The 26,826-nt window shown below is 49.4% G+C and overlaps 3 protein-coding genes across 5 annotated transcripts in view; 2 read left to right on the top strand and 1 right to left on the bottom strand.

The window, feature by feature from the left end:
- nfatc3a (nuclear factor of activated T cells 3a) overlaps positions 1–1,160 on the bottom strand; it is a 42,940-nt gene extending 41,780 nt beyond the window's left edge. Inside the window, exon 1 of one of the 2 annotated variants that reach the window (XM_055507606.1) lies at positions 638–1,160. In XM_055507606.1, coding sequence (XP_055363581.1) covers positions 638–728 — 91 coding nt within the window. In that variant the 5' untranslated portion in view covers positions 729–1,160. The remainder of the gene's footprint in view (positions 1–637) is intronic. The other variant, XM_029145418.3, reaches the window with a different exon arrangement.
- Positions 1,161–5,715: 4,555 nt separating this feature from the next.
- ddx28 (DEAD (Asp-Glu-Ala-Asp) box polypeptide 28) lies at positions 5,716–7,930 on the top strand. Its single transcript, XM_029143717.3, has one exon. It carries the CDS (start codon positions 5,863–5,865, stop codon positions 7,537–7,539), a length of 1,677 nt encoding a protein of 558 aa, XP_028999550.1. The 5' UTR covers positions 5,716–5,862; the 3' UTR covers positions 7,540–7,930.
- A 1,058-nt stretch (positions 7,931–8,988) lies between these two features.
- tln2a (talin 2a) overlaps positions 8,989–26,826 on the top strand; it is a 43,170-nt gene continuing 25,332 nt past the window's right edge. Inside the window, exons 1-2 of one of the 2 annotated variants that reach the window (XM_029143716.3) lie at positions 8,989–9,165; positions 20,744–20,790. The gene's annotated coding sequence lies outside the window, so the exon portion shown is untranslated. The remainder of the gene's footprint in view (positions 9,166–20,743; positions 20,791–26,826) is intronic. The other variant, XM_055507312.1, reaches the window with a different exon arrangement.

Genomic DNA, 26,826 nt, shown 5'->3' with positions numbered 1-26,826 from the left:
GAACACATTGTTTTTGCATTAGTGCTGTGCATAACTGCTCCACTCTAGCATAATCATATTACATTAACAAATATCAACTTGCACCTATCCCTCATGTGTTTCGTTGTAATAACCCTTAATGATAATGAGACTGTAGACGGTGATACGGATTTGCTGTTTTAACCTTCGCATCAGCCTCCACCTGCCTTTTTAGGAGTTTTGACAACAGTGTCATGTGCTAACTGCAGACCGTGACTCTAACGAACTTCACATTAGCCACCATGACAGCAGTAAAAGCTGTCTGTGCAGATACTAGCATTTGTTGCAGGAAAACGTCAGAATAGACTTGAACGAGTTTGAAATCGATTCGCAGTTGAAACGAACACAAGGCATGGACCGCACTTGTGCTAACTGCTAGCATGTCAAGCTAATGACAGCCGATGTGGACATTAGCTGAAAACATGCCTGTTATTTTAAAGGCTTCAAGAAAAAGAGCAAACGCGTGTTGGCGTCGGTTCCTCTTTTATAGTATCTTTACACAGCATCGAGATTGCGGTCGAAAGTTGCCGGGTTGAATTAAAGCAACAGTAGAACGAGCATGAAGTTTACTACCACAGCCCACAGAATGAAGCATCGTGCCGGGCACAGGCGCACTGACCTGCGGGGCCTAACGGCTGCTGCTGCCCTTCCTCTCCGAAGATCAGTCTGAAGTCCAGTTCCTCAGTCCCGGGGCAGTTTGCAGTAGTCATCGGGTTTGACAGCTCGGCTTTCACCCCGCCACTCGACCGTCGACCGCTGGAGCACTTTATGCTCTCCTTAAATGTCACCACATTTACCGACTGCCACGACGCCGAACTTCGGGCTGGTTTAACTACGCGGCGGTGTCGGCGAACCCGGTTCTGTCTCGCGCTCCAAAAAACGGGTCGTTGGCTCCGCTTCCTCTGGCAGTTAACTAGCAAAATTACGGCTTCAAGTTGAGAGAAAGTCGCCTGTCCCCGCTGCCTCCGCGTCACCCTGGTTCGCCCACTGTGGCGCCTCTGCCGGTGCTTAACGTTCGCCGTAAGCCGATGGAGCGTCCCGTTCCCGGGTTTCTATTCGCGTCTCCTCCGGTGAGTTCCTCTCCTCGGAGCTCCTATCCCAACTTTTACTAAGCCCGCGTGACGAGGCAGTTCCAGCGGTGACGTCAGCAGACACAACACAACACCGCGCGTGGCACGCACGCGCGCACGCCGCTCCTCGGCTGTAGATACCGAAATTCTGATTAAAATAACGCACATTAAACACATGAATACTTCAACTAACAGCCGTTAAATTGTTTATTAGGTGTTTGTACAGTTATGAATGAGATAACACACACAGAAGACACGAGAATGACAGTTTACCTATCTGACAAGCAGGGGCGTGTCGACAAACGTGTGAGTGGGGGCCCAAACTCTGAGAAAATGTATTAAAATACTGTTTTCTCAATAATTGTGTTGTAACGGTTCTTTATTTAGACGGTTTTATTTTCAGACACACTTTTGATTATCCCTCCTTTTTGTTTAAATCATTCAACATCACACTGTTAAATAATTAAAAGTGCTGCTTTTAGACTTCATCATTTAGGTGATTACGTGAATGGACAAACCTAACCTACAGTCATTTGCCTGTCAAACATCTATTCAAATGCCAGAGCTAACAGCTTTAAATGTAGTCATTTAGTTTAAAAGGCAGCCTTAAAGTATAAACTGACTTTGCTGTGCATGTATCTCGAGTGGGTTGTAATGGATGGACAGGACCAAAGCTGGTGATGAAATAATCACATTTTAATAAGTGTCTGAGATCACTTGAATTTAAACCTGTCACAGTCTTTATATGGGACGTGGGAGGTGAGTACAGTTCAAAGACCGTCAGCAAAAACACATTAACCCAAATCTCTGCTCATGTGTTACATAGTTGTGCAAATTCACATCAAAAAGAAGTAGTCAAATGTTTCTCAAATGTTTCTCCTTTGTCCAAGAATCTGACTTGCATATGTCAAACCTGTGTTGCAGCGGCTCGGTCCTGCAGCCACTTTTCCATATTTAACTTGTTGTCCATTCTTGTCCCAGTACATTAGTGGACATATGTTGCCCCAACCCTCAGCAACTCCACTTTGTGTGCTACCAGTTCAAGCCAGTTCAAGCCTTTAGATCCCACAAGCATGTTAGCACACAGGCAGATTCATTTTTAACAAGCCAATTTAAGCTATTACGAGTTAGATATAATGTGGGAATAGAAAAGTAACTAAAGCTCTCTTCCCAGAGCTCAGGTTTGTTTTATCTCTAACTTTTATTTGTGTTTTCTTATAACACTTATGATGCATTGGGTTCACTTTACCTATTGATCTCACAGCAGAGTGTATGTGGCTGGTTGTGTGTACAGCTGCTTTTGGGGGAATAAGTTTGTTAAACAAGTGTAGTATTGCAAGTCAATAATTATTTATTTTCAATTCAAATTATTAAACATAGTCTCATATTTCTGAACAACTGCATCACAGTGAAGTTGAAGTCTTTTTTACCAGAGGTTGATCAGATTATTGTGAGTAAGCAGTAAATCCTCCTGCACACAGCCTGTTCCACTTCCCTTTACCTCTGTGCCGCAAACCCATCAATCTACTCAGGTTAATCTATGGGTAAGTAACACAGAGTCCAATGCACTTTAATGCTCTTCTTACCTGACTTCAATGGGGTTTGAGTTACTGTGTTGCCTGCTGTTGGATATACCATTATATGAAAATGTCTTTATGATCAACTTACAGTGAACTAAGAAATTGGCACATTCATACTGTATCTGTGTAAAAACAATTTTTTTGTACATTCAAGATTGACATACAGTACTAGTAAAATACAGCTAATATCATTTATTGTATCACTTTCACTAGTCTGATCATCTCATCATCGAGACAAGTTGCATGTACAGCAAAGAACTTTGGCTTATTTTTCGATGCAGTTATGTAGCTACATGTACCTGCTAGATGCACGTGGGCGTACAGAGAAGCGCTCGGCTCACAAATGCATCTGAAAGCATCAATATCACATTTCCTGTGGTCTTTATTTCCAAGCAAAAGCGCAAGCTTTAACTCTTTTTGACATATATGCCATCCTTAGATGCAAAAATCTTCACAGATGTGTTTACACCGTTTAAATTTATGATTGTGTCGTCATGAATTCTGAGTATATGCTAGAGTTGATCTAAGCTTTACAGCTGTATATTTTTTTATTTTACACATCAGCACTAATTTAAAATCACTGATAGAAGAAATAAAAACAGGTTAGTAGCTTGAAGCTTAAAACATGTTTTACTACAGGAACAGGAACAAGCTTAAATAAATTTGCACAGTACATACCTATAGTAACAGTTACTGTCAAATAAACACATATGATTATGACTGAATAGATAATAACTAAGTTAGTGAGTACTAACCAACATCTGTTCAACTCGAATTTTTTATTCTTTTAGTCTTATTAACCAAATCTTCTATAAAGCTAAACAACCTGAACAGAAGCATCCTTCCTGAGCTTTGATTCTTTACCCGTTGCATCATCAAAAACTACAAGAAAAGACTGGCAATAAAATGTATCATTAATTCTTGACATTGTTTCCTACACATATACAACTACATTAAAATGTAATTTTCTCATATATATACTGATCATCACACACACTGATTCGTGGATGAGTTGGTCTTGTGTTGGAATTAATCCACACTAATCTTAATTTTTTTACTTTATTTTCCTCATAAATATATGTGTACAAATTAAAAAGTCACATTCTTATGTGGCAATCACATGTTTTGGGTGAACATTCTCCTGCAGCAGCCGTGTACCCAGACCCACCCGAGTCTAATTCAGGTTACCTGCATCTCTTATCTTCACAGATGACCTTTGAAGGAGCAGATAAAGCAAACAAATTGTGTGGGAGTCTGTAGATGTGGTTTATGATATTACGTTCTTGTAAAGAAAGTTAGGAAGGAAAAAAAACAGTATCTGCCCCCACACTGGTCCTGTACGAGAGGTGTCACTCTTTCAAGGATTGGGGTTTGCGTAGACTGCAGAAACGCAGTGCAGCACCTTGGCAACATACGTGATGTTCCCTCAGTGTCAACAAATAGACTGCAAACAGGTTCACGCCACAATGTCACCACAAAAGCTTTTGAAAAAGAATATTTATACAGATTTTCCTCCTTCAAGAGTCTAAGAACATATTAAACACACATTTTTTTTTTATTTTACATGTTGTACATTGAGGCAGAATGAAAAGGTGAAACGATGTTTTTCACAACACCAATTATTAAAGATCACTTCTATTTCAGTGACTGTGTTGTTGCTGGTAAGTCGACTGTGAAGACGCTGTGAGGCCCTGATGAGGAATTCTGTGACTTTTATTCTCCCTGTTGATAAGTGCTGCCCTCTCGTGTTCAGCTGGTGGAACTGAATATTGACTTGGTGTGATGAGGGAGTCAGGCAGTTAGAAAGTCACTGTCTGAATCTAACGTTTCCACTGCAGCGATAATGTGCATTTGACGAGTTTACATACTGCATATGAGCAGACAATGACTGTCTTTGTTTGAAACAGACATCCCAGACTCTGGTTGGTCCAGCGTGCCACAGACACTATTACTGGAAGTGTGTTGACGTTCTGAAGCTACAGTAAATCAATGAATGATCTGATTTGTTCAACACATGGTAAGGGTAGCTGATGTACAGTCAATGATGGATGTGACGGCAGCACTGAGGCTAGCAGTCATTTTAATGCCAGGTATGAAGACAGATACTCTTTATAGTTCGGGCCCATTCTCATTAGGTATGTGGAAAAAGATGAGAAAAAAGAAAATGCTTGTGTCCCCATTTGGCTCCTCTCAGGTTGCATGTCTGCTGAGATTAGCCTCCTTTTTATTGGTTTACTATCCCTGTGGCTAAGCAGCAAGTTTAGATTATCCCCTTAAGAAGTCCAGGGCAGGTCCATCTGGTAACTGGTCATTCACATGCTGTGGTGACACGCTTGTGTTAACCAGACATGAAGCCAACCAAATTATTGTTCTTTGGAGGAGGTTGGTCCTGTGTTGAAGAGGACAGTTATTGATGAAGCAAACACAAAATAAAATTGCTGATATGAACATTTGTTGATTCACCTTTTAGGATGCAGCTTTCAACTCTATATGTGTACCAATCTAACAAATATAAGATCAGAGTTTCCACTCAGTTGGATATTAATAAAGCTTTGTTCTGGATGGAAAATTACACTCTGGATTCTTTAAAATACTTGTTCATTTTGTTCAGTAAGTAATTTTTGACACTTAATGTAATATATAAATATATAGTTTAATGTATAAAGACAAACAAGTGTTGCCACAGTGAGGACATACAGTACACACTCTACACAGAAAGGCAATCATACCCAGGACCCAGAAGTGTGAGGCGACACCACCCTGGTTCAAATTTACTTTAGTTTTTTATTAAATAATTGTTTATACATTTAAATTATACATACAAATATATAAAGCATGAAAACATGAGAAGGTTTTCAAACTTCCTTATTCTACTTGTGTCAGTTTTTTTTTCGTATGGAATATTTTCATCTTTATGTATATCTATATTTAAAATATACTGATATATAGAGAGAAAGAGACTTACGAATCCTGCTAAAATTGTGTTTTAAACGCCAAACTGTGATTGTTGACGTTCGTTTGGTTAAACGCCATCAAATCGTTCCCATCTGACGTCATCATCACTCGCCCAGAAAGCATGGCGCCGCTGCCGTCAAGCGGTAGATGATAAAATGGTGGCCGGGTCTCTTTTAGTTTTATGATTTTGTGGGCTTTTTACGTCGTCTCTTTGTTTTTTACGACCGCTAGGCTCCAACATGCTGTCTGTGAAGTTAGCGTATGTGGCTTTGGACGCCTCCAGAGCGCTGGTTAAACTACCGCCTCGGCGTCGTGCTCTGTGTTCTGTCAGTGCGACTCGGTTCTGTCACTCGACAGCTACCGCAGAGGAGCCCGCAGTGATTCGTATTCCTCGTTACATGCAGAAACGCGTCGAAAATGTGAAGCAGGCTCGAGACAAAAACAAGGTCAGCACCATCAAAGCCGGAAAACTCCTGATCCAGAGCAAGAACCCGGACCTGAACCAGTCGGCCGGGTTCGTCCTCGGGAAGTTTGAGCAGCCCCTTCTCTGTTCCAAAGGATGGAAACACAACAAGTCATTCGGCGACTATTTCACCATCAACAACACCAAGACTGCTGCACCGTGTGTTACTGAAAACCAGACGGAGGATGCTCAACGGAAAACAGCCACGACGTTTGATGAGCTCCGCATTTGCAAAGAGCTGGTGGAGGCCCTGAACGGCCTCGGCATCACTCGTCCCACCACTGTGCAGCTGCAGACCATCCCAAAAGTCCTGAAAGGTCACAACATTCTGTGCGCTGCAGAGACGGGCAGTGGGAAGACGCTGAGTTACCTCCTGCCCATTGTTCACAGGCTGCAGGCTCACAGAGAACTGCAGACGCACTCCAAGGACAAAATTCGGACTTTGGTCCTGGTTCCTTCCCGAGAGCTCGCCGAGCAAGTGGCTGCGGTGTCCAGGACTCTGTGCGCTCCGTTCGGCCTGTTAACGAGGACCGTGGGCGGCGGTCGAGGCGTCGGACACATCAAGTCGGTCTTCAGGAAGAATCACCCGCACATTTTAGTGGCGACTCCAGGCGCTCTGGTTAAAGCCCTGCAGAGACGCTGCCTGGACCTGGGTGAGCTGAGCTTTTTGGTGGTGGACGAGGCCGACACCATGTTCGACTCCAGCTTCTCGGACATGCTGGAGAAGATCCTGCTCAGCACCGAGGTTGCGGATCATCCCAGGGAAACGCACGGCCCGGGGCACAAAGCCCAGCTGCTGCTGGTGGGAGCCACGTTCCCAGGTGGCGTTGGGGAGCTGCTCAGCCAGGTGACAGACCTTGGCAGCATGGTGGTGGTCAAAAGTAAGATGCTGCACTGCCTCATGCCACATGTCAAACAGACCTTCCTCAAGGTGAGAGGCGCCGACAAAATCCTGGAGCTCTACCAGTCCCTGAAGCTGCTCCAACAAGGAAAAGGAAGGGGTTCCGGGGTGCTGGTGTTCTGCAACAAGTCGACCACCGTCAACTGGCTGGGCTACTCACTGGAGGAGATGGGCGTTCAGCATGCGCGTCTGCAGGGGGAGATGCCTGCAGCCGTTCGCACAGGCATCTTCCAGTCCTTCCAGAGGGGCTCGGTAGACGTGCTGATCTGCACAGACATCGCCTCCCGGGGCCTGGACACCTCCCGGGTCGGCCTGGTGGTCAATTACGACTTCCCGGAATCTCACACGGACTACATCCACAGGTCGGGGAGGGTGGGCCGAGCGGGGGGCGTGGAGGACGGGGAGGTGCTCAGCTTCGTCACCCATCCCTGGGACGTGGAGCTGGTGCAGAAGATCGAGACGGCGGCACGGAGGAGGATGAGTTTACCAGGAATGGAATCAGAAATACATAAGCCGAGAACTAGAGAGGAGGAGAAGGAGGAGGAGGTGTAGTAGGAGAGAGCGCAGCAGTACAGGACAAACAGCTTTGTCAATTTGTTGCAGTTTGTAGAAATTTGATATAAATCATTGGAAAAAAAATAAGATGTCATAACAAAAGGGTTTGTTGTAATTTCTAAAATTGCCTGATGTAAATAATGCTCGTACACCAGTTCGGGCTCAACACTCTGAACGTTCACACCATTAAGTAATATGTTCAATGTGGGTCACACTTTATTACATCACTCAGGCCTTGGTTTTAATAAAACTTTAAATAAGTTAAGGGCTTTGTGATCAGTAGCAGCCTAATACTATACAGGATATTATATAATTAATTGTATTTGGTGCTGTATAAAAATGTCTTAGTCTGGGCCTCCTATAAATTCTTCCTTCGGGAAATAAGACATTTTCTTATTTAGGGATTTGTTGAATGAGTGAATTCAGCTACATGCATTGCACATGATTAGCCACTAGGTGGCAGCATTATCTGCGCTCGCCTTATGAAGAGAAGCTGTTCGGTTCGTTGGACTGTAGGCAGATTCCTGTGCATTGTCACAGGTACAGCACTAATCACTAAAGACCACAGTTAGAATCGTTCATGTCTGGTTTTGATGAACAGGCTGCAACCTAATGTCTGAATTGTTGACTTGGTTCAGTGGTTCTGCTGTTCTGTAACGCATCCAACCCTTTGGATCCCAGTAACTCCAGCTGTCAGATATAAGTGTAGCATAAAATGCATTGAAGTAAAAGTGTTAATTACATTGGTTGAGGGTGAATCCTGCTGTGCACATGAACAGACGTTTCAGTGAAGTGCAAAGAGCATGAATCTTTATTTTATTAACATTTTCAGTTTGTTCTAAAACATACAGTGAAAGTAAAAGCAGAAGCCTAAAAATCATTTTATCTATAAATACTCCTTATTTATTTAGACCTAACTGCCTCATGCAGTGCTTTGTCTTGGTGGCTCAGCCTTCATTATGTGGATGTTTAAACAGTTGTCATCCAGATATTTGATACGATCTCTGTGTGTGTGACGTCGCGGGCCCAGAAGCAAACAGCTGTCCCACTGGTTTGTTTGTGCTAATGATGTGGTTGTATTTTTTCACTTGCTGATTTGTGGACTTCCCATCACGGCCCAGATCACCTTAAGAGGACCTGGATGCGCTCGACAAAGCAGAGCAGAACCGGAGCTGCTGAGGTCAGAGGCTCCGCGGCCGCAGCAGAACAAACAACGAGCCTTACTGAACTTCCTCTCAAATATTTGAGCAGGTGTAGACTGAAGCTTTTCGCACACACTCCCTTTTATTTTTTGCTGCTTATTATTCACGTACATAAATAAATCAAGTCAATTACAATCAAACGAATACCATTTGTAGTCCCCGAGGGACTGGATTAATGGACTACAAAGCGTTTGGGCCACTAATAATGACGCATTTCCTGGGATGATCCCTTCCTCCCCATTCACACATGCACACACACACACACACACACACACAACACGGCGCTGCTGCTGCTGCTGCTCGTTCACACTGTCCGACCACTTGGAAATTTACCTCAACGCGGAGGATATCTTACAGCCCGAGGAGCGGGACGCTCGGCTGATGCTGGCCTGCTTGAAATGCCCCAGCAGAGGAGCTGAAGGTAGGTCCACGGTCCGCCGTGCTCGGCTCCTTCTGCCGCCCATCTCCCCCGCAGCAGACGCAGAGATCTGCCCGACCGAGCCTCCGGATCCCACCGTGTGTGAGGGACCCAGCGTGAGTCCCAGCCCGCGGGATGGGCGCCTCTCCGCGCGTCCGCCTGCGCTGCGTCGCACTTGGCGTTTCAGGGGCTCGCTCCCATAAGTTGCGTTAAACGGGGCTGCGATGCGCACGTTGAATCGACGAAACTTGTGGAGCCTTTGATTGTTGGACTTCGGGATCACAGAGCCGCCGCCGCCGCCGCTGCTGGTGGTGGATCTGGTGCCGCAGACAGGGAGGAATCCTTGTTTTTGCGAAGCGGTTGTTTGCAGATTCTGCGTGCGGAGCGCCGAGCGGCCGCCCAGCGTGTGGCTGGCGTGGAGAGTTCACGCGGGGGCCGGTGGCGTGAAGTTGGGTCGCTCCGACCAGGCACAACCTGCCTCCGCCATGTTAAGCTGCCACTAAAGCCACCGGCAACCATCCAACTTTTGTCCGCCTTTTTACGCACGCACTACGAGGCGGCCGCCTGCGTAAAGCGACGCTGCCTCGTCAAAGAGCCCGTGAAAATCCGCACGGCGCGGCTCCTCCACGCTGGGAAGCATCACAGCTCGCAGGGCAACGTGTTTGCGGCCGTGGGCGTCATTTCCAGCTCCATTCGGCGCTTTCAGCACATAGGTGTCCGCGGTTTAACCCGTGCTGCTCACGGACAATAAGCGCTGCGTGGCCAAAATGTCCGAATGTGGAACGATGCGGGTGATTTCGTACAGAATGTGAGCGTGCGCGTGTCGGGTCTGCTGCCACACCTCTCCACGCAGAGACCGGCTGTGGGAGTTAAAGAGCAGTCACATGCTCGCTCTGTTGTTGCCGCTGCAGGGACTCACATGATCTCTTAACGTGTGTCCGAAGAGCCTGTAATTTGGCAGTGAAGGCAAATTGAATAGTCACTTGTTCGCGTGCCAAGTCCACGCACGAGGATCGACTGGCTCTTCACTCCTCTTGCAGCGAGCGCGGCACAGAAATATGAGACTGGAGCCGTCATGTTTGGTGCACGTGAGTTGCTTTGGCCCAAGTCCGACGCTCTGTTGGAGCCCGACTCTCGCACGCGCTCGCCCGCGCTCTCCGGTTTGGCTGCTCAGACCTCGGCTTGTCTAAATGACACATGATCCTGGACCGCAGACGCCGGTGTGAGCGTAACGTCTGCTCCGTTACGCGTTCCTCTGGGTCCGTCCAGTTCGGCGGCCAGGACGTCGTTCCGCCTGAGAGTCCCAACACATTTCCACTATAATAAGCGTGGATGAGGGAGATGAAAACGTCCCTGCATCCCCTCAAGTTGCCCGGTGCTAACGTGCGTCCTTTCAAAATGGCAGTCGTGGCCCAACGAGCCAGGCCCGTCCTCTGCCGGCACCGATCAGCTGTGGCTCCGGCCCCACGGTTCACCGGTACCGTCAGCTGCTGCTTCGCATGCGATGCGTCCACCGGCCGCGGCTGCCTGGCGTTTCCTGACATAAAAAGCAGCAATCAAACGCGTTTTCATTGTGTTTACAATAGCTCTGACCCTTCGGCGACTCTGTGTTTATGTGGCGTCCTGCCATTTTCTCCAACCGGCCCGTTTCAGAGCCACGGGAGGATTCCCACTGTTGCGTGTAGCAGGGAAGGAGACGCTGTGAGTCACGGTGGAGGTGGCGTTTGCCTCCACATCAGCCCGTAAATGACTGCTTTCACATGGTGATGCTGAAGGAGGCGATCTGCTCACTCTCTGACCATGCGCTCGCGGCTTGTAAACACCTGCAAGGCCACGAGCAGCACATGGCTCGTTTATTGATCGACCCTCTGTTTGCTGCTTGGTCTGTCTACAGGTGGGAGCACGAGCAGGTAGCATCCGTTCGTGAGAAACCTCCACCGGAGCAGCCTTATCGTTTAAGGCCTCCTCAGCTCAGCACGTGGAAGTCATTCCTAGCGTTTTTTATAGATCTTAGGGTTTGAAACAAATGGTTGCCTGCGGTTCCGTCTTTGGTCTCAAAGCTCTGTGTCCCATTTTAAAACGCCTCATTCAGACATAATGATCTAATAAAGAGATCTATTAGTCAACAATGAGCCAGATGATATCATCGGTTCAGATGTTCAGCCGTAGCCGTGTAATATCACAGTATTAAACGACTCATCACGCTGGAACCACAACAAGTGAACACTAACGAAGTTACCCATCAATTGGACGCTCCCCGTCGCAGCGCGTCCTCCCGCCTCCTCCCGCCTCCCTCGCCTGTGGTCATGAGTGATGCACGGGGTTTATTTCTTTGTGGATTTAGGCAACGGCCGTGTGCACAGAGGCGTTTAGTGATAAAACGAGAGAGAGAGAGAGACCTGGCCTGTGTGATGGATGTGTGTCCAGTAGATGAGACCATCCCCTGCCCGTCGTGGGGTGGAGGAGGACGATGCTGCCTTCGTCCCACCTCCCACTGAGTTCGGCTCCGCCCGCCGTCCCGAGCTGGTTGCATCACAACCGCACGCCGTGCACGGCGGCCGCCTTCCCGTCACACCGAGTCCACAGTCCGCTCTTAAAAATACGCCGGCTCGGTCTGGAGAAGCGGTGGCTTGTGTGGTTGTCATGGTGACGGCGGATGAACACTCATGGCGGCTACTAGCGGACTAGCATTTAGAATCGAGGCTCACTTGTCCAGTGAATCCAGAGTCCGTTGTCTAGTTTCACACCCACAGATCTTTGTTTATGCAGATTTGTTTTTTCATCGAAATACGAGCCCAGTCGTTTGACATTTAGTGACCCAGGAACACGGCTGTAAGGTCAGATTTTCTCATGACCGTCCAGTCTGAACCCACGCTCTAACACCCGACTCCGCTCTCGGCTCCTGGACCCGCTCGGCTCACGTTCTGTGGTGCTCTTGGTCAATAAGTAGATAAATATGAGCTAATTTTAATTGTGTGATCTCGTAAAACATTTTGCCAGCTCCTTCTCTTAGTGGGCTGCTTTTGCTGATTGCTGCTGACTGCGTTGTCAGTGTAAGTTTGGATTGTTAGAAACGATTGTGGGCCTGAATCGCCGTCATGTGTCCTCTCCCTTTCGCTGAGCTGTGATCTAAACGCGCTGTCACCATAATTAAACCATTACAATCAGGCGGAAAAGCGGAGGTCCTCTCAGCCACACGAGCGCCCGCGGGCGCTTCAGTAGCTGCTGGGCCGAGTCCAGGTCCGCTTTAACGCCGCAGCTTGTCGTTTCAGCGTCATTTCCAGCCTTGAGCTGGAAGACGATCGGCTCTGAAGCGCGTCTCGGGTTGCGGCTGAGCTCCTCGGCTATTACTGGACTGCATCCCTGCTGCCATGGTTGCCACCTCCAGGCTCATGCCTCCTAGTCGCCAGGGCAGGATTGTAACCCGATCAGGGGTCTGCTGCTCTGGGACCCATGGACTGGCCGATTGGTGCCACACACGCACACACACACACACACACACACACACACACACACACACACACACACACACACACACACACACACACACACACACACACACACACACACACACACGCACACAGGTTTGATGTTACTGAAGTAAAGAAGAAATGGAGAAGCTGCCTAAAGGTGACCGAGGCCTCTCTGTTACACACAGGGAGGTTGCTGGTTTGCTTCCCCCCGATGACCAGCAGGAGTCATCGGGGGAATAGGAAACGTCAGCCTCATTACCAAACGCGTTTGTTTGTTTGTTGACAAATTTCAACATTTGTGTCAAATCATCAATTTTATTTCCGTCCTCGATGATGTTGGTGAAAGTGATCCCGCGTTGGAATTCCCCCAGGAAGTGACCGCGGAGCAGCTCGCGGCTTTGTCCAGCGGGGCCGGGTCAACATTCCGGGAGTGCTGGAGCCGCATCCCCCTGCTCCTCCTCAGCCCTCCTGCAGCCCGGGACGGCTATTCTTAGCGCTCCGCATAAGGACAAATTCTTGTTGCAAATATTTGGCGGCCAGCTCGCACGGGGAGTCACCCCCGCTGTATAAGGCAGGGGGACCGAAGTGGCCCCAGGGCTGCAGAGGCAGGACGGAGCGCTCGGACGGAGCAGATGGCGGGGAGCGGGGCGGCGCCCGCAGCGTGTACGGCTGCATCACGGACTTCCTGCTCGTTGGCATTTGGCGCTTGGTGCATTTCCTGAATCAATTAATGGCTTGGTGTAGTTATTAAGTTTGAATGAAGCCAGACCCGTCCATGAAGGCACCTGACGGTTTCCTTTAATCTTCGCTGTCATTGCTTCTACAACTAGATCAAACACTTCCCATAATGCAACGCTGTAGCGTCAAAGCTTGAAGTGAGTCATGGTATTTTCCTGACTTGTAACTGGATCCAAAATGGCCCCCAACCTCAGAACCTGTTTACAGACTGTCCCCATATCCTCCCTCCTGATCACTAATAGTGAGACACACTCTGTGCAGTTATTTTCCTCAGACCTAAACTTACTGAACGTCACCTGACCTGCAAACTCCAAAATCCAAAATTCAGCGTAAATCTGAGGCTCAGTGTTTGGTCTGATAAGTGAAAACCATGACTTGAAGGATCCAGCGTCCAGACGCCTCCCGTTCTCTGAGCGGCATCGACCTCTCTCTCTTTTTGTGGTATCCGGGTCCAAAGTGCGTGTTGACGGAGCACACGGTGCGTTCACCACCAGGTGCGAATGTTTTAACACAGGCAGGATGAGGCTGCGCTCACACACTGATCCCAAAGACTATCATTATTCTAGTAATAAAATGGGAGTAGTCCACTCCCGTGTGTGTTTTGCCGACTCTGCTTCTCTCAGAAGCATCGAACCCGACACGATCCGATGGACGGCTCCAGAAATAGGCCTTTAAGTGGCCCCTTAATGTACAACGGCCGCCGACCCGCTCGCGCCCGGCGCCGACGGCGGCGGCTGAACAGAGCTATATAAGGGAACGCGTTCTTTGTTTACTAGTTGGGGAGCGCACACGGGAGCGCGGCCAGGCGGGGGGGGGGGGGGGGGGGCGGAGCACGAGAGCGCAGACAGGAGCGCTGTGGAGTTCGTGCGTCGCGGCTCGTTTTCCGCCTCGTGGTGACGTCACGCGGAGATGCTTCCACCGAGGCCTCCCCGTCCGTCCACGCAGGTGCAGCCATTTGGAGGTTGCAGCCAGTTGTTGTAGGATTAATAAACGCAGGATTTGGCTGCCTGCGAACAGCTGCTTAATCACTTCTAGCCCGGTTTGAATTGAATTGCGATAATCCAGTGTCGGTGGTTTCTGCTTTGCCAATTTAGAATCAGGTTGTTTATAGTAATCTTGGGAGCTTAAAGTTGGTGCGCCCAGCGTTTCGGAGCATCCCGTCTGTGGGGAGCTTGTTCTCCAGCTGGCGGAGGCACAAACGCTGCATTGTCAGATTCCTCTCTTTAGATGGACTCGGGCGCTTTGTGTGGTGGATTCAGGGAGAATGCCGGCCTTGTCCTCCCTGCGCTGGCTTATCTCCCCGCCGCAGAGCACTCACCCCCGGGGAAATGATTTCACCTCCTCAGCGACACGCCAGAACGCCGTCTCTCCCTCCGAGCTCGGTTCCGCCGCTGGACCCGCTTGTTTCCGCTATTGTGTGCGCCCGCCGGGCCGCTGTGCGAGCACCAGGTGGGGGATTTATCGCCGGACGCTCTTGAGGGGAGGTTCATGCGGCGCTGTTTGTGCATTGGCAACACGCGCCGCTGCTGTTTTAATGCCAGTTACAAGTGGCAGATGGGGGGGGGGGGTAGATTTTGATCTCTCTCTGAGGTGGAACTGGACACAGAGGCACTGGGTGTAGTTTTTGTTTGGTCCCACATTAAAGCGTAGGCTCCAGACGCCACGTAGCATCACGCGGCCAATGCATCAGACCCAGGTGCTAATACCTCTGTGCATACGTGGGTTCTGGTCTTTACAGACGGAGGCGTCCTATTTGTTGCCCATGACTGACAGATGGAGGGCGGCAGGTACATGATTGACGGAGCTGGCGCTCGGCATGCCAGCGTGTGAACCGCAGGAGAGGGAAGGAAGGAGAGGACAGCTGTGGTGGGGTCTCTGCTGAAAGACGAGCTGCTCAGGACTGAGCCGCAGTCTGCTGACCTTGCAGGAAGCCCCCCCCCCCCCCCCTATGTGCCACCTCTCCTCCTCTGCCCCGAGGCCGGCGAGCGTGTCAGGCACCTGGGCTGCACCAGTCACACAGATGGCTGTAAATCAGCAGCGCACATCTGGTGAGCGGATGAGAGGCCGCGCGTTGATGGCGCAGAATGTTAACGCCGTCACCGTGACACGTAGAGGCTGTTTTTTTCCCGGCGTGGGTCTGAAAAGCGGACCGCTGGGTGATTTGCGATGATCTGAAACGGCTCCGCCGACCTTCGTATTCGCTGTTCGGAGCGGCGACGTGAATGAGGGATGTTGAACCAAACGGGACGCTTCCCTTCGCAGGTAGACGCTGCTCCATTTGCACTCAAAAATGGCCAAGTCAAGTTTGCCATGTCAACAGTCTGAACCCCCCCCCCCCCCCCCCCTTTCCTGGGCGTCTGCCTCCGCCAACTGACTCCCTAACAATGCCGAGTATTTCATGTGAATGAGGTGTATTGGGAGCGGCCCCTGCCTGCTCCTAACAATAGACCTGACAAGCAAGGGGCCAGGCTTTCACTTTGCAGACGGCGAGCAGAGAACAGGCGGGATTGTTCGCTCACAATAGGCGGCTGGAGGCCTGTGGGGCACTTTACCTCCCGTGTCATGTTTTTCTTCTCCTTTTACTGCCCCCAAGAATTTCCCTGCCACTGGGCTGCCTTTTAATTGGTTCCCCCGCCCGCTGCTCCGCTTACCTGCCTGGAGTCGTCCACATCAACCTCGCCTGGTAGTGTGTGTGTGTGTGTGTGTGTGTGTGTGTGTGTGTGTGTGTGTGTGTGTGTGTGTGTGTGTGTGTGTGTGTGTGTGTGTGTGTGTGTGTGTGTGTGTGTGTGTGTGTGTGTGTGTGTGTGTGTGTGTGTGTGTGTGTGTGTGTGTGACTGTTCATAAAGGCTTTACCAGAGTGTCACATCTACAGGCACTCATCCGTTTAAACCGGCTCAACTGCATCACCTAATGGCAAAGATAAGCGGCAGCGGAGCCGAGCGTATCCCAATTAAAATATGTGCCAATCCACAGGACTGCTCACTAAACTGGGTCTCGAAGGCCAAAGCGGCCGCAGATACAGCGTCGGACCGTTAAATGTCCGCTCGCAGCTGTCCACCCAGCGAGCGGATTAGAGGATTCCCATATCTCCACGGCTGAGATGCTAAAGAAGATTAGGTCAGTAGCTCATGAAGTGGGCCGGTCAGTCCTAATCTGCAGCACCGCCAGGCTGAGACAGCGCCGCTGAATCTGGGCTTTGATGATTTATTGTGGCTCGTAAAAGACGCGCTCGCTTCCGATGCTTGCTGTGCACTTTTCCCGGGTTAACTGTCGGGACGGGTTCAGCGTCGGCACCAAATCAGCCGCCCCGCTTTCACTTGCTGCGATGGCATGTGTGCTGTCATCAGCGCCTGTGGGAGGAGGCTCAGTTGGGCCGTCCTGGTTCGATGTGTCGGCCTCACTGACCTCAGGTCTGATGGAGGAGGACGACGGCGGCCGGTTGATGAGTAACTTTAATGCACCAATAAAATCTGACTTGGGCGCAATGAGGATAAATAAAGTCAGTTAAACTGACAGATGCCTCAAAATGTGCAAACATGACGTATGTGAACAGAAGATGGGTTGGTTTTATGATCAGTAGATTCAGTTCCTCTACAAAATGATCCTCAACTTTTCTGTAATTAAATCAGCAGTGAACGTTGACTGTGGATGTGCTTTTACTGTGGAGCAGCTGTTTATTTACTAGAAACTTTCTATTGGGCTCAGTTGATCTCGTGTCTTTGGTGTCCGGCCTTCCACTGCCTCCGTCTCATTCCTGGGCCTGTCTCTCCTGACCTTGTGGTATAAAAATAAGACGCCAGTTGTCTGCCACGCAGAGGCCTGTTCCCACTGTAAAGCAAGTGTAAAGCACATGTAAACGGCAAACATAAACACATTGGCTGGCGGACCCCGACCCCCCACTTGGCTGGATGGGTTCGCTTCCATTCATGGAGCTGGGACGAGGGACTGTGTAATTGAATTGGCTGTTCCCTCCCCTTCACGTCTGTGGATGGGCCGGACTCATCACTGAGACTCTCCGGCCTGAGAGAGGGTCCAACTGTTGCCTTGTATAGAAAAAAGAACGTGTGTGTGTGTGTGTGTGTGTGTGTGTGTGTGTGTGTGTGTGTGTGTGTGTGTGTGTGTGTGTGTGTGTGTGTGTGTGTGTGTGTGTGTGTGTGTGTGTGTGTGTGTGTGTGTGTGTGTGTGTGTGTGTGTGTGTGTGTGTGTGAGAGAGATGCAGGGTAACAGCTGTTCTCCAGATGTGCCCCCCCCAAAGGGGAAAAAAGGGAAAACCCCAGTGAAACCAAACCCGACCCCTCCTTGCTCTACATGAGCCCAAGGGAATATTTACTGTGTCATTAGCCAGTTTTTGCCCACGGTGACATCAGCCATTTATTCGTTTAGGAGACATGCACTGAAACAGTGTGTGGGTGTTAAGTGTGAGCGCAGGAGGTTTGTCAGGATGGAAACTATTAGTTTATTAATCATGATTCAGCCTGAGGGACAGATGAATAGTCCACAATTCACATTCCTTTACCTTTAACTGCAAAGTGAGACAAACTTTGTCATGTTTTCTCTGCGATTGGAAGTGAATCTGAAGTATATTTCACTTTTTAGTGCATGGAAACACACAAATCATGTCCAAAGTACTGGTTCCCAGCTTTTATAAGAGACGAGCCTGACAGGGACACTTGTTGCTATAGCAACTCATTAGGCTGGTTGTTGAGATAAAATGTTCCTTAAAGCATTTGTGTCCTTGTGTTCTGTCTTTCTTTTTTCTAAATAGTGTTTCTGTGTTGTCAAACCTACCTTCATCGGTTCTCTGTGTGTGTTTTTAGTTTTCTTTTGCAGTGTGTATCAGTATCAGTATGTCAGTTTTGGGCCAACTCTGAGTCGGTGAGAGGTTGAACCGTAGGAGCAACGGGGGGGGGCGACGTGTGATGGTTGATGGATATTCAGCTTCACAATCAGCTCCGATACACAAACCATATTCACACAGATGAGAGAGAGGAACAAACCCAAAGCCTGGAACTCCAGGCTCCAGAACATCTGGACTAAGGCCCCAGACAGCCAGCACCAGTCGCCTCCTGCCTCCGCTGAGGGAGAGGCTGCAGCCTCACGTTACCTGCTCAGGTGGGAGCAAGGACAGGATGTTCAAGGCTCCTCCTCATTCCCTTACATGATGAGTGAGTGAGTTTGTAGACGAGTAGCCCCTGCTGAGAGAGATGCTGAATACAGAGAACCCACCACACTAGCCCCCCCCCCCCCCCCCCCCCATGATCCCATGGACCCATTTAGCTAATTGCATATCTGAGCCTGCTACTTATCTATGTGAGTGGGGGAAGACTGTAGACAATTAGTGGGCGTTGGTCAGTGACTTTAAATCCTCGGCTGTTGACAACTAGAAGACGGCACCGTATCGGCATGATGTCGGTTGCGCGAGTGGAGAAGAGCCACACTAATTAAATTATAGACACCAAGGAGCGATTTGGATGGATCTCGGATGATAAGAAGCTCCAGTGAGCTTGATGAGGGCTTAAGGGCTTTGACCTTGGTGCTGGAGATGCTGCGTGTCCCAGTTGCTGCCGTCGCCGTCGCCCGCTGGGCGTTTTTGCAGCTGTTCCGATGTTGAGGACGCTCTGGGTGTTTCCCAGGCACCTCACTGTCTGAGCCGTCGCTGTGTGAATAATGAACGCGCAGGACAGACGCAACAATGCGGTCCCCGGTGGCACGTTGTGCCCCTGCGTTTCCCCGCTCGCCTCGTTCCACATGTTTCCTGTCTAATCCAGTTAATCTAATAAAATACGCCGGGAGGTAATTTTGGTTTCAGGCCCAGTTGCTACTGTTGTGTGCGACGCCTGAAGCCCCGGGTGGTGTTTCCTGAACTAAGCACGTTGAACGTTTCTCAAAGCAAACCCCCTCAGGCCGAGAGAGAAGAATTACAGGAATGCAGATGTCTCCGACTGCGTGAGATGAGCTTTTCTCCACTCTTTAAGCACGTTTTGTTTAATTCAGGGGCTCGTGATCATTTTCCAGGAGGCAGAAAGCTTCGTGTTCTCACTTTATTTTCACTGCTTTCCGGGGGATTTCACAGCTTTTGTGTCCTTGTTTGATCTGCTTGAAAGTTTTCCTCTGAAGTAGTGACGAGGGTTTATTACAACAGGAGACGCTGCTATTTAGCTCCACAATAACTGCTTATTAACAGGGAGTATAAACACGGCAGGTCACAGTAGGCATTAACGTAACGCTTCAAACCAGTTCAACCAGTGTTTCACACCGGAATAACTGACCAGAATAACTAATTTAGTTGGATTATACTGTAAAAAGTAGGCTTATTTTCAACCAAAGTTGATGGTTGGAAAATGAGCAGGTTTCATATTGTTGGTGATCAAAGAAAAGTTCGATGGTTCCCATCGACACGGTTGCTACGACGATGACCAAACCCGACAGAAGCTGCCGGCGTAAATGATGACTCTGCTGCTCTGTGTTGGACACTCTGTGCGGTTCCAAGTTGAGGCAGAGTGGAGCCGCTGATGCAACCCCCCCCCCCCCCCCCCCCCCGCCCCGGGCGAAGAGCGCAGCGGCTGCTTTTCCCTCCACTGATCCACCTCCAGTGTCTTTCACGCGTCCCCATCAGTCTCCGGCCTGTCAGGGCGGCGGATGCAGCCCAGCTCATTACCTCTGGCTGACGGCACCGAGCTGCTCGGGCCTGGACAGGTGCACGGAGCCGAACTGCCCATCGGGACGCAGTTTAGTTGTCGTCGTGCTCATCAATCTTCTGCGGGGAATTTGTAAACTTAAATCATGTTGTTTTTTTTACTGCTTTTTAAAACTAATTAATTAATGGATGGAGAGCATCACACCTGCTTTATGGCTGCTGTAAGCTGTCACCGCCATCAGACCTGCAGCTGCCACTTGATTCATTATCTCAGAATGTGCCGATAGTCGACAAATCTGCCATTTGAAACCACAGGGTTTGTTTAATTCCGTGTTCTTTCACTTTTTCCTGCATTGTCCCTGAGCAGTGGACCTGGAGGAAGAGACGCTGTTTACGCCAGTGCTCGCTCTGGTTCCATCCGGGCTCAGTGCCGCTCTGCTTCGGGTCATGGAACGCCAATATTTCTGAGCACACGCTGGAGAATTTGCATAATTCTACTTATCTCTGCTGTAATTGTCCCGTCTTTTCCACAGCCTTGTTTTTTCTTTTTGCCATGAGTGTCCTCATGCTCGTTCGCCGCCACATATGGCTTAGCCTGTTACACTTATCTAAAAATAAAGCCCTCAGCGTTTTCTGCCTGGAGATCCTCATGGAGCAGCAGCAGCTACGTGGGATGCACTCCCATGTACGTGAACCTGTAAACACTCATTTTGTCCACCGTTTCTCCTTTCAGCTGTGAAGACCAGCGGACCCCGAGGCTGCGTTTCCCTCAGCAATAAGGTAAGAAGCTCACGAATGTGCAGAGAAGGAACGAGAACGAGCCCCTGCATCATCACAGTCAACTCACATCATCAGTCCAGCGAGTTCAGCATCAACAAAAGCAAAATCCCAGCTACATTCCCATCACTTCGCATGCATGAAATGCTGCCCTGCAGATGCAGACTATCCTCCTGGCCGGTGGTTCCGTGAACGTAGGCCTCATGGGTTGGACCGGACTTCCCTGCTGATGCTGCTGAATGACGCAGCCGCTACAGCGCTTGTGTTTATCATCCTCTATGATTCACTCTCGGCTGCAGCGTAAACCTGCCGTCTGTAGAACTGATCCATAGGTTCGGAGGCAGGCTTGTCCTCCTGCTCTGTGTTTACCCAGCAGGTACTGTACCACCTGTACCTGGGTTGAACCTGCCGCTCCGTGTCTCCTGAGGCCTTAAAAGAAACTGCTGATTGCTTTTACATATTTAATGGAAGTCAATAAAGTGCTGCATCGCTCGGTGGCTGCATACAATAATCAAGCTGAGTCAATGAGCAGCGTGCAGAGGGCAATTAAAGGGAAGCATCTGGTGCAGCCGGCTCCGTTCCACAGACCAGCGTCGTTTGGAGTTTTCTATTAATGAGCTCTAATGCCGATACGTCGGCTTTAATGAAACCCAGACTTTCGCGTAGTCTGAAGGCGCGGGTGGTGGTGGTCCTGCACGGTGGATGGACCAGGCCCCACTGGAGGTTTCTGCTGGAAACGTGTGTCCACACAAGCTGCAAAGCCGAGGAGCTTTGCTGCTGATTGGCAGCTGCAAACCTAACTCTGTCATTCATTAACAGTCGGTTTCTGTTTGGAGACATTTAACTGGAAGCGCCTCATGTTTGTGTCTGTCTTTATGGCATCTGGAAGCAGGTTTATTACGTTTTACCATCACAACTTTTCCACACGGTTCGGCTTCAAGCGGCAGCTGTGACCGGAGCAGAGAAACGTCTGTGCTGATGACCCACGACCGGTGTGAGTCACAGCTGGTCCAGGTCTGAGGGTTGAGTGCTGGGAACCACTGGCCCCAGTGAGTCACCATGCGTTACCAGCAGGCTGGTCTGACGTCTGTTTCCTCGGCTCTCGGTCTCACTAGTGTTTTTGACTGACGGGCCGCTGTCACCTTATCTCTTATTATTCTTAATATTATTGAGGAACGACAAAACCATTATATATTATATTTACACAATATAATGTTTTAGTCTGAACCTGTGCAAATGATGCTTCATTAAGGCCAAAGAACTTATGTTGGGTGGTTTATGGGACCTGAGCTGTGCGTTAAAAGCACGAGTGCATCGTGGTGGTTTGTTTGATGCTGAATATCGCTGCTGCCCGTCGTTAATCCACCAGCGCGGAGCGAAACAAATACCAGTTGAACTCTGAAGTTCTCATTCTCATGCCTTACACGCCACGTAACCATGGCAACCACTATTTTAAACACCTCCTCGGGTTGAGTTGTCGGAGAATGCGGCATTCTCTGTCCGTACGAAAGGCAAAGTGTGGGATGCGCTCTCTGGACAGACCGGAGCCAGTCTGTGGTCGCTCTGGTCGGATGATGTCACTCGCTGTCTGTGACCTGGGGCCCGATGGCAGAGTTACTGCGTCTGATCCCAGACTCAGGTTTCTGTCAGAGCTGCTGTCTGTGATGAATAGTGCTGGATGGACCGGTTTCAGTGATCACCTGCGCTGGCGTCACCTCAGACTTTGTGTCTTTGTCGCTCATACGTGTGCAAGCTCTGCTCGACTCGGACCAATGGTTGCCGGCTGCTCACTGTGGAGCTCAGGCTCCCGGCCTCCCGCCTGCTGGAGGACCGTGACCTCACTCTGAACCGCTCGGCTCCCTCCCGTGTGGCTGAGGCCGAGCTTTAGATCAGCTCAGGTTTTGCCTAATGAGCAGACGGAGGGAGTGTCGCATGTTTGGTTTGGAAATGACACGATGATGACGATGATGATGATGAAGACGCTGGCTCCTAGCTGGTAAACAGTTTGAAAATGGCTCATGGTGAGTAATAGTCACTAGACATTTAAGGACAAATTATGTGTGATTGTTTAGTAACTGAGCACCGTGTGGATCCAGATGTGACGCTGTGATTTTACTGAAGATGAAGCATTGGTCTCAGGTTTCATTTGCTCTGAAGCAGGTTCTCCTTCTTCTCCTGCATGAAGCTTGACTCTATGGGACCTTATAGAGTATTTACAGGCGTTCGTTGCCCCAGAGTCGTGTTGGCTGGTGCTGATTACGTCCTGCAAACTTTTTCTCTTGCTCAGCTTAAATAAACAGTCGTCAGGACTATTTAGCCTGTTTTTATTTAGTGAGCAGAGTATTATGTTCTATTTGAATTAACTAACACTTTAATTAAAAATGGATTATGATGCCAATAAAGTTCACGGTGGGGATGCGGGTCCAACTTCACCACCTCATGCTTATATTCTTTCTGGTAATGGGTTGTTTCAGACAGAGTTTAAAAGTCAGATGGAGACAAATGAGAAGTTTGCCAGCATTTGGAGCGTGACTCGCCAAAAACAAATCATCGGCCGTCATTTCAGCAGACGCATTTCCTTAAACGTGGAGATGATGCCGTTTCCCAGGAGCAGGTTTTATTTAGTAACTCTACGACTCATGAGGTCTCATCTTTGCATTAACCGCACTGGAGTGGTCAACGTGAAGCAGAGGAGGACTGAATAAATAAATTCCTCTTATAAAAACTTACTTAGGCTGGTGATGATGAAGCTCAGCATAATGAAGCATAGCATGCTCTAATTATTATTCAGCAGCAGTGTGTGTGGTGTGGAGTAGATGGATGATGATGATGGGGAACAAGCTTCTGGAGCAGATGAGTCCCCCCTCATAACGATGAGGAAGCATCACACAGCAGGACCCTGTGTGTGTGTATGTGTGTGTGTGTGTGTGTGTGTGTGTGTGTGTGTGTGTGTGTGTGTGTGTGTGTGTGTGTGTGTGTGTGTGTGGAGCTGAACCGTGTCGGTAGGTTGAATTTCCCTCCTCTTCGTCCTCCTCCTCTTCCTCCTCACCTCATCTCCAAGGGGCGTCAGATTCAAGGCCTCGGTCATGCGATATGCTGCATGGTCCTGTATTTGCGCAGGATGCAGCCACCGTTTATCTGCTAAAGGCAACAAGTGGCTGAACCCAAACAGACGTGTGGGTCCGGGTTGGTTCTGGGAGCAGAACTAGGGCACCGGCGGGCTCTGGCTAAACGTTGATCGTGTTGCCTGGTCCAGAGCGCTGCTTGGCTGCTCGACCTGTGGGCTGTTCTATTATTGGATTAGAGGCCATGTTACTGTAACAGGGCCCGTGTTCCCAGCAGGCGCTGCTCTGCCTCATTGATCTATTGAACAATAGCGACATGCTCTGTGCTCGCCCTCCTTTATCTCATGAGCTTTTGTCTGGCTGCTGTTTTTTTTTTTTTCTGTAAATGAAATCGAATTCTGGAGAATCACAACCTTTTTTCACTGCCTCCATTTTCTGGACATAAGGTCGTGTCCCTGAGTAGCTGATGGACACCAACTGTCCAAAGCTTAATCGTCCTGCAGCTTAACCCACAGCCTCAGACCGCAGAGCAACACGTGATCCGTGATGGTCTGGATCCACAGACGGAACCGGCACGATGCAGTCGGTGCATTAGCAGCGGGAAGCTGCAGACCGACGGTCCTGTGCATGAGGCCGACGGCTGAACGAGGCAGACGGACAAACGCACAGGAGACGGGTGTGAAGTGGCAGTTTACTGTGGAAGACGCAGCACGTGAAGGCGGCGCTGCTTTGTCTGGAGGCGTGACTCACTTTGAGTGATGCTTCGTCCGTCCCCGTTCTCCGCTTTGCCTCGCTTTTCCGTGCAGCTCAGTGAAACTCTACCAGCTGACTGGTTCAGCTTCTGTTTCCACCTTCTTTGGGCTGAACTACTTCATGTTTACTGAAAACACGGGGCTTGAATGTTCCTGAACGCTGAGAGCTGCTGTTGAATTGCATCAGATCTTGAGGTGCCGTGTTTCTGTGTTTGCAGGCTGGAGCCGTATTCCCACGCTTGATTTAGAGCCGGTCTAATGACTTCTAGAGGCTTTACGAGGGGAAGGAAATGTGATGAGTTAAAAAGATGGATTTTAGAACATGTTATAAATTGAACTGTTGATGAAAGTGGCTACAAACGTATTTTTATAAATCACACTAGATTTACATTGACGAAGCTCAGCAGGCTTCACACGCGTAAACAAGCCACAGTGTTTCCATCAAACAGGTCAGAGCAGATTTGTTCTAATGCCTAAAATCATCTTTGCTTTTCAAACATGGTGTAAATGTTCACGTCACTCTGTTCTCAAAAGGATTTTTAAATGTGACACTATTGTAGGATCACGGATGTTGTTTCCACTGACTCTTTGACTTTTGTCAGGTGACTTATTTATAGACGCTTATGATGCAGAGGCTCCAACGGCGAGCGTTTGATGTGTTTGAACAGATCCTCTCCAGCCGAGAACAGCAGGTTTCACCTGTAACCGCATCCAGCAACGACGTCACAGAGGAGCGTCCAGTTTCAGGGTTTGGTTCCCGTGCGACCGTTGTGCCTTTTCCTCCATCGCCGCCCGTCCTCAACCGTTCGCCAATCGCGGGCCAGATGTTGGTTAGAGCCGAACCGCGTGGACCCGCTGGTTTCACATTACAACCACGATCGCAGTGAAATGAAAAGGCGCCTCGGGGCCGACGCCGTGACGCGGCACAAAATGGTCGCCGGCGATAGAGGCCTCATCGTGTTAGGGGTTGATCATCCGCCGTCGTCTCTGCTTCCCCTTATCTCGTCTTCCTGCCTGCTGTTTGTCTGGCAGACGCCGATGCTGCAGCGATTACAGGCTGAAAGAGGAATATTATATGATTTGTGTGGTTTCGCTGGTGTAGGAACAGGCCACCGAGGCTCCAGAGTGCGATCTAATCACAGCAGAACAACGCGTCCCTGACATGGATGCTTTGTGGTTTTCGACAACAATACACAGTTTGTAGTATTTCAGAACTGCATTTATTTACTCGTAAATCAGCCTCGGGCTCATGGGCGCTTCAACAAAGACACCTTTGTTGCTTCCACTTGTTGGATAAGCTTCAGGGGCTGATCGTTTGGAGTTCTGACCATCGGAGAGACGACTGACCATGACCATGAACCTGGTCTGACTCTGGGAGGGTGTTTGTTCTCTGTGTGTTTGGCGTCGATGTGGAGATGCTCCACTGACTGAATGAGAGCCCAAAGCAATAACTGGGACTCATTTACAGACTACACGACACAGAAAGCACCAATAGAAGCTGTTATTAAGGTCAGAAATGTGTTTTCATTTCCCCAGAAGCTCGTCTTCAAAGCCGACGGCCTGAAATGTGGTCGGACTCGCCGCTACGTGGGCGCGAACGGCCCGTTAGCTGGTGGCACGACCTTAAACGTCTCCACGAAGCTGCAGAGGGGCCGGACACACACTCGCCCCTGTACGCGAACACATCACACATAAGAGCCAGATTCTTCTGGTCGGGAGCCACCGGGGCGGCCGAGGGGCCACGCATGTGCTCCGGCAGTGGCCCCGGCTGACCTCTGACCTTTGACCCCAACGCACAGAGCAGCCCTGTGTTCCTGTCGGTCTCTGACAGGAGGAGCTGCGTTGACGAGGTCGCTGACTCTCAATCACAGTAGCATTGAACTCGAACGTCCATCTTCATACTTTGATGTAGATTTCAACCCTCAGCACCTTTTTATTTATTGATAGGAGAACCGTGTTTTGAATGTAGTTGTGTTGTACCTTTATCATTTATTTAACATGTTTGTTTCTGTTCCCCTGACGATTGTAAATCACACTCCTCCGGTGTTTTTTCTCTGCGTTTGGTCTCCGCTGAAGGAAATGTTAAAGAGAAGCTGTTAAATCAGCAGCTTCTGTCTCTGGCTGCTGTCAGTTCTCCTGTGGAACTTCTCTATTGAAAATGATCTTGCTGTGTTAACATGAACCTAAACGCTGCTAAAGAACAAAGGGAACCTCTGATGACA

Source organism: Betta splendens, chromosome 3, assembly GCF_900634795.4.
Source record: "Betta splendens chromosome 3, fBetSpl5.4, whole genome shotgun sequence".
Classification (NCBI taxonomy): Eukaryota; Metazoa; Chordata; class Actinopteri; order Anabantiformes; family Osphronemidae; genus Betta; species Betta splendens.
This window is presented reverse-complemented; position numbering and strand designations above follow the sequence as displayed.